We start from the raw sequence: 12,500 nt of genomic DNA on the forward strand, positions 1-12,500 counted from the left end.
CCTGCAGAGTCCATTCTTTTGATCAATTCAGTTCAGTTCAGTTCAGTTCAATTACCCAAGGAGGCATCACAGCGTTCGGACAAATCCATATACACTACACCACATCTGCTGAGTAGATTCCTGACCAGCAGCGTAACCTAACACGCTTAGTCCGGCCTTGAGGGAGAAAAAATAAAGAAGAAAAAGAAAAAAAGATACATAAACAAATAAGTAGATAAGTAATCAAATTAATGAATAAATAGATTGAAATAAATAAGTAAATTAATCTTTAGAAAATGATGATAAGATAAAATATAATCATACAGGTCTTTTTTTTTTTTTTTTTTTTTTTTTTTTTTTTACTTCTTCCTCTTGGGATTGCATTAGTCTTATTCAATAAAATCAATTACATCACTTAAAAGTACACTTGCACTTCTTAAAAGTACACTTGTGTTTCTTAAAAGTACATGTGCACTTTATAAAAGTACACTTGCACTTATTCATGCCACACTGATCTCATTTCACTGAGGCTCAGCAGTCAACAGGTTAAAAAATAAAAAAATTCAGAATATGATTCATTATGATATAATGATTGCAAAACATTTGTCATTCTTTCAAAACAATTTCTGAAGATTTTCAGGTGCTTACAGTGATGGATTTGTTGTTGTTTTGCTGTATTGTTTTGGTTACACATAATAGCAGTGTATTATGACATCACAAGACCCAAGTCCCTCAACAGTTTGACCTTAACTCATTAAAGCCCTGTGCCTGAGCATTGCGGCTCTGGCATCAGAATTTGTTTCCTTGAAACAGTTTTCATTTTTCTATGTATGCATAAACTGCACACAGAGAGAATTAGATTTTACACTGTTTCTGGACGTGCCACACGTAAATCAAAGGAAAAACAGTATATTTTTCTGTGGGTTATTTTGTTCTGCATCAATATAATGGCATGGAAGCCTGCCAGTGTCAAGGCTGTAAACTGCTGCAGGACTGAATGGGTTAGGGTTAGTTAGCAGGACTGAATGGGTTAGGGTTAGGGTTAGTTAGCAGGACTGAATGGGTTAGGGTTAGTTAGCAGGACTGAATGGTTAGGGTTAGTTAGCAGGACTGAATGGGTTAGGGTTAGTTAGCAGGACTGAATGGGTTAGGGTTAGGGTTAGTTAGCAGGACTGAATGGGTTAGGGTTAGTTAGCAGGACTGAATGGGTTAGGGTTAGCAGGACTGAATGGGTTAGGGTTAGGACTGAATGGGTTAGGGTTAGCAGGACTGAATGGGTTAGGGTTAGTTAGCAGGACTGAATGGGTTAGGGTTAGTTAGCAGGACTAAATGGGTTAGGGTTAGTTAGCAGGACTGAATGGGTTAAGGTTAGGGTTAGTTAGCAGGACTGAATGGGTTAGGGGTAGGGTTAGTTAGCAGGACTGAATGGGTTAGGGTTAGCAGGACTGAATGGGTTAGGGTTAGTTAGCAGGACTGAATGGGTTAGGGTTAGTTAGCAGGACTGAATGGGTTAGGGTTAGGGTTAGTTAGCAGGACTGAATGGGTTAGGGTTAGGGTTAGTTAGCAGGACTGAATGGGTTAGGGTTAGTTAGCAGGACTGTATGGGTTAAGGTTAGGGTTAGTTAGCAGGACTGAATGGGTTAGGGTTAGCAGGACTGAATGGGTTAGGGTTAGCAGGACTGAATGGGTTAGGGTTAGTTAGCAGGACTGAATGGTTAGGGTTAGGGTTAGTTAGCAGGACTGAATGGGTTAGGGTTAGCAGGACTGAATGGGTTAGGGTTAGCAGGACTGAATGGGTTAGGGTTAGTTAGCAGGACTGAATGGGTTAGGGTTAGTTAGCAGGACTGAATGGGTTAGGGTTAGGGTTAGTTAGCAGGACTGAATGGGTTAGGGTTAGTTAGCAGGACTGAATGGGTTAGGGTTAGTTAGCAGGACTGAATGGGTTAGGGTTAGTTAGCAGGACTGAATGGGTGTAGGGCATCAGCCAACAGGTTGCTAAAACTGAACTTAAAGATGAAGCATAATCTTTTTGATCAAATCAAATTTTGGTGTCATATACTGTACCATGTCATACGTGTACCATGTGCATATGCAAACCAGGCCTATCTGTTTGCTCCTCTTGGCCAAAAATCTTTGCAGCAACTCATTGATAAGACGTCTGTGTGTGTGTGTGTGTGTGTGTGTGTGTGTGTGTGTGTGTGTGTGTGTGCCTTTAGACCGCCGTCTGCTAGCCAATGAAACGACATTCCCGGCAGGAAGTGATTAATCTTTCACAATGGCGACTGGGTTTTTTTTCAGATAAGTGACATTGTCGATTTGCTCTGGCTGAAATTCCTTATTTAATTACACATACTTAACCGTGACCCACTAGTGCAGACTCCGGCAGGGGTCTGATTCCTGTCCTGTGCAAACTACTACCCGCCTCTGCAGAGAAAATGAAAGAAGCTACAGCCGTTAACCTCCTAAAGTTGGTTACCTCCCCTGTGCATCCCTGACTAGCGCCCTCTTTTTTCTGGCAGCCATCTTGACTCCTGATCCTGTGCTCTTCATGCAGCTAAGTTTTTTCGTATTTCTGTCTGTCTATCGATTCTTTGACACTCATGTTTTGTAATCCTTACTCTGTTTGTCCTATGGTTAGCGAACCAACAACGACCGACCCGTCATCACGCTTCACATCTGGGAGCTGGCGGGCAGCCCAGAGTTTGTGTCCCTGCACCCATTGCTGTGGTCAGAGAACTCCCTCTTCCTCCTGGTGTGGGACATGAACGAGGACGTCTCTGGACTGAGTCACTGGCTGAGCAACATCAGGGTGGGTGTGTGTGTGGGGGAGGAGAGAGGGTATGGGGGGTGTGAGGGGGAGGGTAGGGTGGGGTGTGTGTAGGGGATGTACTGGGTCAGGGTGTGGATGAGTTTGTGTTGTGTGTGTGTGTGTTGTGTGCGTTTGTGTTGTGTGCGTGTGTGTTGTGTGCGTTTGTGTTGTGTGTGTTGTGTGCGTGTGTGTTGTTTGTGTGTTGTGTGTGTTTGTGTGTGTGTGAGAGTTTGTGTGTGTTGGGGGGGTGGGGGGGTGTATGTGTGAGTTTGTGTGTGTGTGTGTTTGTGTGTGTGTGTGTGTGTATGTTGTGTGTGTGTGTGTGTATCAGTGTGTTTGGTGAGTGTGTGTGTGAGTGTGTGTGTGTGTGTGTGTTTGTGTGTTGATCATTGTATGGTTTGGTGCATGTGTGTGTGTGTGTGTTGATCATTGTATGGTTTGGTGCATGTGTGTGTGTGTGTGTGTGTGCTTGTGTGTGTGTTGATTATTGTATGGTTTGGTGCATGTGTGTTTGTGTCTCTGTGTGTGTTGATCAGTGTTTGCGTGTGGGTGGATGGGTGAGCGTTTGAGTCATTATGAAGGTTGGGGTGAGGTGGATGTGTTGATCAGTGTGTGGGTGTGTTATATGTTAGTGTGTGGATGTGTTGATCAGTGTGTGAGAGTGTTAATATGTTAGTGTGTGGGTTTTTTGATCAGTGTGTGAGAGTGTTAATACGTTAGTGTGTGGGTTTTTTGATCAGTGTGTGAGAGTGTTAATACGTTAGTGTGTGGGTTTTTTGATCAGTGTGTGAGTGTGTTAATACGTTAGTGTGTGGGTGTGTTGTCAGTGTGTGAGTGTGTTAATACGTTAGTGTGTGGGTGTGTTATCAGTGTGTGAGTGTGTTAATACGTTAGTGTGTGGGTGTGTTAATACATTAGTGTGTGGGTGTGTTGGTCAGTGTGTGAGTGTGTTAATACGTTAGTGTGTGGGTGTGTTAATACGTTAGTGTGTGGATGTGTTGATCAGTGTGTGAGTGTGTTAATACGTCAGTGTGTGGGTGTGTTGGTCAGTGTGTGAGTGTGTTAATACGTTAGTGTGTGGGTGTGTTGATCAGTGTGTGAGTGTGTTAATACGTTAGTGTGTTGATGTGTTGATCAGTGTGTGAGTGTGTTAATACGTTAGTGTGTGGATGTGTTGATCAGTGTGTGAGTGTGTCGCTCACTGTGTCTGTGGGGTGGATGTGTTGATCACTGTGTCTGTGGGGTGGATGTGTTGATCACTGTGTCTGTGGGGTGGATGTGTTGATCACTGTGTCTGTGGGGAGCATAAGGAATGAGATGGATAATGTGGAACAGTGGCCTAGTGGTCATCCACCAGAGTAAATAGCAAGTGTCCTGGGGTTTGAGTCCCGTATATTAATGGACCAGGATTTGTACTCCCATCTCCACCAGACCATGAGTGGTGGTTTAGGTGCTAGACTTTTCAGGTTGAAAGGAATGCCACTGAAACTGAAATAATGGGACAACAGAAAACATTGCAAGTCTGAAACCACATTATAATTGTTAGTAGTAGTAGTAGTTGTAGTAGTAGTAGTAGTAGTACATTTCTCTAGTTATTAGTAGTAGTGGTATATTTCTCTAGTTATTAGTAGTAGTGGTATAGTTCTCTAGTTATTAGTAGTAGTGGTATAGTTCTCTAGTTATTAGTAGTAGTGGTATATTTCTCTTTGTTTTTTGTTTTTGTCAGTTTGACTTTTACTTTTATTCTGGTTTGTAAACACGTATTGATTTAAGAAAATCATATTGTGTCATTGTGAGCCGTGCAGTGCTGTTTAGTTACACCCTCAAGAACCGCCGTTTGATAATGATGATAATACTGATGATGATAGTAATGATAATGACAGTGTATGATAGTCAGTTATGTCCGACTATGACCGTCAGAACAGCAGAGGAGGCAACTGCTGTCCTGGACCATGCTGAGCCAGAATTTGCAGTGGAGAGTGCCTTGCCCACGTTACATCCCCAATCTCTCAGCCAAGAGGGTTTTAGGACAACTGGGGTTAGGATGGTTCCCAAAGGCCAGACTAGCCCCCAAGGCTGCAGCACTAAGAGCCAGTGCAATCTTACCTCCAAGTTTGAGAGTCATAGTCCTTCACAAAAGACTAAGCTGTAAATGATTTCCTATTTCAATTGAGAAACCATTGATGATACAACTCTCACTTTGCTGTTGGCCCAACTGTAAACTTATGTCAAATGATTATGACAACAATAATAGTGACAATAGTAACAGTAATTATGATAATAATAAGGATAATCTTCTTCTTCATTCGTGGGCTGCAACTTCTGCGTTCGCTCGTATGATTATACACAAGTGGGCTTTTACATGTATGACCGTCTTTACACCACCATATAGGCAGCCATATTCTGTTTTCGGAAGTATAAGGATAATGATAATAATAGTTTTATGTGTTTAATCAAACTCTCTTGATTCCTTTTTTTTCTTTCATTTATTTCCTTATTGTCACACAGTCCAGACTGAGCCGGGTCAGTGTCATCATCGCTGCGACGTTCAGAGACCGCATTCCGGCAGCGGAGGTGAACGGCCGGGTTCTCCAGTTTCACCGGGACGTCAGCACAATGTACGGAGAAAAGGGGGAGAGAAGCATGGGCCTGTACCCCAAGGAGGACGAGCAGAAGATCTATCCCCACCTGTGCTCCGTGGTGTTCGTCACCAGACAGATGCTGAAACAGGACGTGGTGGAGCTTCGCAGGGCTGTGTACAGCTCAGCGCTGTCCCTGGTCAAGTTCGTCCGTCCTCTGGAGTTCATCGTCGGGCAGCTGGTGAGAGAGACCATTCACTGTTTTGTGAGCCCTGTTTTCGTTGTCTTCTTCTTCTTCTTCTTCGTTCATGGGCAACACATTCACTCATATGTACATGAGTCGGCTTTTTCGTGTATGACTATTTTTAACCCTGCCATGTAGGCAGCCATACTCCGTTTTCAGGGGTGTGCATGCTGGGTATGTTCTTGTTTCCATAACCCAACGAACGCTGACATGGATTACAGGATCTTTAACGTACGTATTTGATCTACTGCTGGCGTATACACACGAAGGGGGTTCAGGCACACGTGTTGACCTGGGAGATGTGAAAAATCTCCACCCTTTACTCACCAGGTGCCATTACCGAGATTCGAACATGGGATCCTCAGATTGAAAGTCCAACACTTTAACAACTTGGCTATTGCGCCCGTCAGCCCTGTATATAGTGGCTTATTCGCTTCTTCTTCTACTTCTGCTTCTTCTTCTGATCAAGTCTACTTTGCTTCACACATGAAAAAGGCAGGCATGCCTTCTGCTTCACGTCATAGTCGTCCTGGTGTGCCATTTTTCAAATTGCAGTTGATTAGTATCAGTATCAGTAGCTCAAGGAGGCATCACTGCGTTTGGTCAAATCCATACACTCTACACCACATCTGCCAAGCAGATGCCTGACCAGCAGCGTAACCCAACATGCTTAGTCAGGCCTTGAGATAAATAGATAAATAAATAAATAAAATTAAAAAATAATAATAATAAATAAAATAAAATAAAATAAAATAAAAATGAATATAAATAATAATAAAAATAAAATACAATAAAATAAAATAAATAAAGTAAAATAATTTTTTTTTAAATAATGATAATCCTAATGTTGATTAACCATGGCCTGATTGCAGGTGCCACATAGCTACCTGCTGATTGAAGAGAAGATGAGGAAGATGGCGGAGAAGTTCTGGCAGGAGGGCCGGCCTCCGTATCTCACGCAGCAAGAGTTCGACGACCTTCTGCACTCTGACCCTGCGGCCGATTTTCACATCTTTGAGGACCAGCAGGAAGGTGGGTGAATGGTGGTTGTCTTTTTGCAGCAGATTTTTCAGTAGAAGAGTGGGAAGTACTGTAAACTGTCTTGCAAGTGCCCATCCCCCAAACCCTCTTCACTGGGACAGATTTCACCCCTAAAGTTTGGGATGAGCATTTACTGGGAACTTTACTGTTGGCTGGGAGCCCATTCTTTTAGTGGGAAGTACTGTAAACTGTCTTGCAAGCACCCACCCCTCTTTACTGGGACATATTTCACCCCTAAAGTTTGGGATGAGAGTTTACTGGGAACTTTACACAGGACCTCGATGTGTGTGTCACCTCATCTGAAAAACTGGCAGCCAGACTACCACTCAAGGGTAAGTCGAGAGGGGTGTAAAAATCCATAGACTGGAGAACACACGCTTCCTAGTTGAGTACATTGCCACTGCGCCACCATCGGGCATGGCCACGTCAATTGTTTTCTTTTTGTTGCTGCAGGAGGAAGGTGGCGGAATGGTTAAGACGCTCATCTGTCAACACAGAGTCCATGAGGGTCTAGGTTCAATTCCAGCTCCTGCCCTTTCTCCCAAGTTTGACTGGAAAACCACCAAGCACCTAGTCGTTGGCATGAGACCAGAAACCAAGGTCCTGTGAGCAGCAAACCAAGGTCCTGTGAGCAGCAAACCAAGATCAAACCAAGGTCCTGTGAGCAGCAAACCAAGGTCCTGTGAGCAGCAAACCAAGGTCCTGTGAGCAGCAAACCAAGATCCTGTGAGCAGCAAACCAAGGTCCTGTGAGCAGCAAACCAAGATCAAACCAAGGTCCTGTGAGCAGCAAACCAAGATCAAACCAAGGTCCTGTGAGCAGCAAACCAAGGTCCTGTGAGCAGCAAACCAAGATCAAACCAAGGTCCTGTGAGCAGCAAACCAAGATCAAACCAAGGTCCTGTGAGCAGCAAACCAAGGTCCTGTGAGCAGCAAACCAAGATCAAACCAAGGTCCTGTGAGCAGCAAACCAAGATCAAACCAAGGTCCTGTGAGCAGCAAACCAAGGTCCTGTGAGCAGCAAACCAAGATCAAACCAAGGTCCTGTGAGCAGCAAACCAAGGTCCTGTGAGCAGCAAACCAAGGTCCTGTGAGCAGCAAACCAAGGTCCTGTGAGCAGCAAACCAAGATCAAACCAAGGTCCTGTGAGCAGCAAACCAAGATCAAACCAAGGTCCTGTGAGCAGCAAACCAAGGTCCTGTGAGCAGCAAACCAAGATCAAACCAAGGTCCTGTGAGCAGCAAACCAAGGTCCTGTGAGCAGCAAACCAAGATCAAACCAAGGTCCTGTGAGCAGCAAACCAAGGTCCTGTGAGCAGCAAACCAAGATCAAACCAAGGTCCTGTGAGCAGCAAACCAAGGTCCTGTGAGCAGCAAACCAAGATCAAACCAAGGTCCTGTGAGCAGCAAACCAAGGTCCTGTGAGCAGGAAACCAAGATCAAACCAAGGTCCTGTGAGCAGCAAACCAAGGTCCTGTGAGCAGCAAACCAAGGTCCTGTGAGCAGCATGCACTTGACGCACACAAAAAGAACTCATGGCAACGAGAGTGTTGTCCTCTGGCAAAAATTCTGTGGAAGGAATTAACTCTGATAGGTACACTAATATATATGTGTGGAGAGACGGCCTAGAGGTAACACGTTCGCCTAGGAAGCGAGCGAATCTGAGTGGGCTGGTTCGAATCACAGCTCATCCGCCGATATTTTCTCCCCCTCCCCTAGACCTTGAGTGGTGGTCTGGACGCTAGTCATTCGGATGAGACGATAAACCGAGGTCCCATGTGCAGCATGCACTTAGCGCACATAAAAGAACCCACGGCAACAAAAAGGTTGTTCCTGGCAAAATTCTGTGGAAAAAATCCACTTCAATAGGAAAAACAAATAAAACTGCATGCAGGAAAAAATACAAAAAAAAAGGGTGGTGCTGTAGTATAGTGACGTGCTCTCCCTGGGGAGAGCATCCCGAATTTCACACGGAGAAATCTGTTGTGATAAAAAGAAATACAAATATATATATATATATATATATATATATATATTTGTATTTCTTATATATATATATATATAATAATAATAATAATGGTACTTATATAGCGCTGAATCTTGTGCATAAACAAATCTAAGCGCTTTCGCACCAGTCATTCTCACGCACGCATAACTCTAAAACTGGAGAAATTAAAGACAAGGAAGAGGCAGGGAAGGGAGGCTATTTTGGGAAGAGGTGGGTTTTTAGGCCAGACTTGAAAGAGCTGAGTGTGGAGACTTGACGAAGCGAAAGAGGAAGTTCATTCCAATTGCAAGGTCCAGAGACAGAGAAAGAACGGCGGCCAACAGTCGAGAGTTTGAATCTGGGTATGCGTAAGTGGAGTGGATCCGAAGCCGATCGTAGTGAGCGAGATGGAGTGTAGAGGTGAAGGCAGCCACAGAGATAGGAAGGGGCTGATTTGTGAATACATTTGTAGCATAGAGTGCTGATCTTGTACTTTATTCGGTGTGAGACAGGGAGCCAGTGGAGATGTTGCAAAAGAGGAGTGGTGTGCTCAGATCTTTTCTTTCTGAGGACGAGTTGGGCAGCAGAATTTTGTATGCGCTGAAGGGACTGAATGGATGAAGCAGGCAAACCAAACAATAGAGAGTTACAGTAGTCAAGGCGAGAGAGAATGAGAGAAACGACAAGTCTAGTTGTGGCGTCAATAGACATATATTTCCGGATGGAACTGATTGACAGTAGCAGGATTGACATGTCTGATTGATAAATGTTTGCTTGGACAGTGTGTTGTCAAGGACATGCCCAGCAGATGTGGTGTAGCGTATATGGATTTGTCCAAACGCATTGACGCCTCCTTGAGAAACTGAAACTGTTGCAGCTCTGAAGGTGTGGAGTCCGATGGGGAGTGTGCTGCACTATGACGTGTGGGCGGAGGGGCTGGGACAGATGTATTTCCTGGATCCCAACTGGCTGGCCAGCATGGCCATGTTGGTTCTCATGGTACGTACATTTTACATGTCTGCTGGTGGGTTGGGGTTTTTTTTTTTCATACAGAAATCTGTTGCATTCTGCTCCTGATAGGAATATATCTTTTTTTTTCTTTTCTTTTTTCTTAAAAAGGGGGATTGAACACCCAAACCTGATGCATTGTGCACGTGATATGTAGATAGCATTTGTAGGAACAGTGAAACTGGACACCAGTCTTCTTGATTTAGGGGTTGGGGGGGGGGGGGAGGAGGTGAGGGAGAAGAAAGAATGGGAGGAATGTCTCAGGGGAGATGTGGGGGGGTCAAGGGGGTTGGGGGGAGAAGAGATGAGGTGAGGTGAGGGAGAAGAAAGAATGGGAGGAATGTCTCAGGGGAGATGTGGAGGGTCAAGGGGGTTGGGGGGGGAGAGGAGGTGAGGTGAGGGAGAAGAAAGAATGGGAGGAATGTCTCAGGGGAGATGTGGGGGGTCAAGGGGGTTGGTGGGGGGGGAGAGAGGAGGTGAGGTGAGGGAGAAGAAAGAATGGGAGGAATGTCTCAGGGGAGATGTGGGGGGTCAAGGGGGTTGGGGGGGTGAGAGGAGGTGAGGTGAGGGAGAAGAAAGATTGGGAGGAATGTCTCAGGGGAGATGTGGGGGGTCAAGGGGGTTGGGGGGGGAGAGGAGGTGAGGTGAGGGAGAAGAAAGATTGGGAGGAATGTCTCAGGGGAGATGTGGGGGGTCAAGGGGGTTGGGGGGGGGAGAGGAGGTGAGGTGAGGGAGAAGAAAGATTGGGAGGAATGTCTCAGGGGAGATGTGGGGGGTCAAGGGGGTTGGGGGGGGGGAGAGGAGGTGAGGTGAGGGAGAAGAAAGAATGGGAGGAATGTCTCAGGGGAGATGTGGGGGGGTCAAGGGGGTTGGGGGGGGGGGAGAGGAGGTGAGGGAGAAGAAAGAATGGGAGGAATGTCTCAGGGGAGGTGTGGGGGGGTCAAGGGGGTTGGGGGGGAGAGGAGGTGAGGTGAGGGAGAAGAAAGAATGGGAGGAATGTCTCAGGGGAGGTGTGGGGGGGTCAAGGGGGTTGGGGGGGGGAGAGGAGGTGAGGTGAGGTGAGGGAGAAGAAAGAATGGGAGGAATGTCTCAGGGGAGATGTGGGGGGTCAAGGGGGTTGGGGGGGGGAGAGGAGGTGAGGTGAGGGAGAAGAAAGAATGGGAGGAATGTCTCAGGGGAGGTGTGGGGGGGTCAAGGGGGTTGGGGGGGGAGAGGAGGTGAGGTGAGGTGAGGGAGAAGAAAGATTGGGAGGAATGTCTCAGGGGAGATGTGGGGGGGTCAAGGGGGTTGGGGGGGGGAGAGGAGGTGAGGTGAGGGAGAAGAAAGAATGGGAGGAATGTCTCAGGGGAGGTGTGGGGGGGTCAAGGGGGTTGGGGGGGGAGAGGAGGTGAGGTGAGGGAGAAGAAAGAATGGGAGGAATGTCTCAGGGGAGGTGTGGGGGGGTCAAGGGGGTTGGGGGGAGAGGAGGTGAGGTGAGGTGAGGGAGAAGAAAGAATGGGAGGAATGTCTCAGGGGAGATGTGGGGGGGTTGGGAGTGGGGGAGGGGGGAGAGGAGGTGAGGTGAGGGGGAAGAAAGAATGGGAGGAATGTCTCAGGGGAGATTTTGGGGGGTCAAGGGGGTTGGGGGGGGGGAGAGGAGGTGAGGTGAGGGAGAAGAAAGAATGGGAGGAATGTCTCAGGGGAGGTGTGGGGGGGTCAAGGGGGTTGGGGGGAGAGGAGGTGAGGTGAGGGAGAAGAAAGAATGGGAGGAATGTCTCAGGGGAGGTGGGGGGGGGGTCAAGGGGGTTGGGGGGGGAGAGGAGGTGAGGTGAGGGGGAAGAAAGAATGGGAGGAATGTCTCAGGGGAGATGTGGGGGGGTCAAGGGGGTTGGGGGGGGGAGAGAGAGGAGGTGAGGTGAGGTGAGGGAGAAGAAAGAATGGGAGGAATGTCTCAGGGGAGATGTGGGGGGGTCAAGGGGGTTGGGGGGGGGAGAGGAGGTAAGGTGAGGTGAGGGAGAAGAAAGAATGAGAGGAATGTCTCAGGGGAGATGTGGGGGGGTCAAGGGGGTTGGGGGGGGGAGAGGAGGTGAGGTGAGGGAGAAGAAAGAATGGGAGGAATGTCTCAGGGGAGGTGTGGGGGGGTCAAGGGGGTTGGGGGGAGAGAGGAGGTGAGGTGAGGGGGAAGAAAGAATGGGAGGAATGTCTCAGGGGAGATGTGGGGGGGTCAAGGGGGTTGGGAGTGGGGGAGGGGGGAGAGGAGGTGATGTGAGGGGGAAGAAAGAATGAGAGGAATGTCTCAGGGGAGATGTGGGTGGGGGGGGGAGGGTCAAGGGGGGGAGAAAGGGAACAAAGTCAAGGGCAACAATGGGTGAGCTGGGAAGAAAAGTAAAAGGGTGGGTGTGAGGATTGTCAGTTTCAAAAAAATTTTTGGTTTTGCTCTTGCCTTATTTGTGTGTGTGTGTGTGTTGTGTTTATGTGTTGTGTTATATTGTGTTATTCTTTTGTCACAACTGATTGTGTCAAATTTGGGCTCTTCTTCTGAGGGAGAGCGTAGCGCTACAGTGAGAGTGCCACCTTTTTTCTTTCTTTTTTTTTCAACTTTGCAAGTGTACTTGTTTCCATATCAAAGTGGATTTTTTTTCAGCAGAACTTTGCCAGGGACAACCCTTTTGTTGCTGTGGCAAAAAAAGAAAAACATATCAAGAAAATACTGGCATGTGTGTGGGATTTGCACCAGTGTGCTCAGATTCTCTTGCTTCCTAGGTGGACATGATTCCACTGAGCCAACTCTCTGTCTCTCTCTGTCTCTCTCTCTCTCTCTGTCTCTCTCTCTCTCTCTCTGCCCCTCTCTCTCTGCCCCTCTCTCTCTGCCCCTC

At 47.0% G+C, this 12,500-nt stretch overlaps 1 protein-coding gene across 15 annotated transcripts in view; it reads left to right on the forward strand.

The window, feature by feature from the left end:
* Window positions 1-12,500, forward strand: part of LOC143282204 (leucine-rich repeat serine/threonine-protein kinase 1-like) — a 132,741-nt gene that overhangs the window by 67,228 nt on the left and 53,013 nt on the right. For all 15 annotated transcript variants that reach the window (XR_013055224.1, XR_013055223.1, XR_013055226.1 and 12 more), the window contains 4 exons: window positions 2,618-2,788; window positions 5,297-5,608; window positions 6,484-6,643; window positions 9,515-9,636. Coding sequence is in view for 8 of the 15 variants with exons in the window: in XM_076587799.1 (XP_076443914.1) it covers window positions 2,618-2,788; window positions 5,297-5,608; window positions 6,484-6,643; window positions 9,515-9,636 (765 nt within the window). In the remaining 7 variants the exon portion in view is untranslated. The remainder of the gene's footprint in view (window positions 1-2,617; window positions 2,789-5,296; window positions 5,609-6,483; window positions 6,644-9,514; window positions 9,637-12,500) is intronic.

Source organism: Babylonia areolata, chromosome 5 (genome assembly GCF_041734735.1).
Source record: "Babylonia areolata isolate BAREFJ2019XMU chromosome 5, ASM4173473v1, whole genome shotgun sequence".
Classification (NCBI taxonomy): Eukaryota; Metazoa; Mollusca; class Gastropoda; order Neogastropoda; family Buccinidae; genus Babylonia; species Babylonia areolata.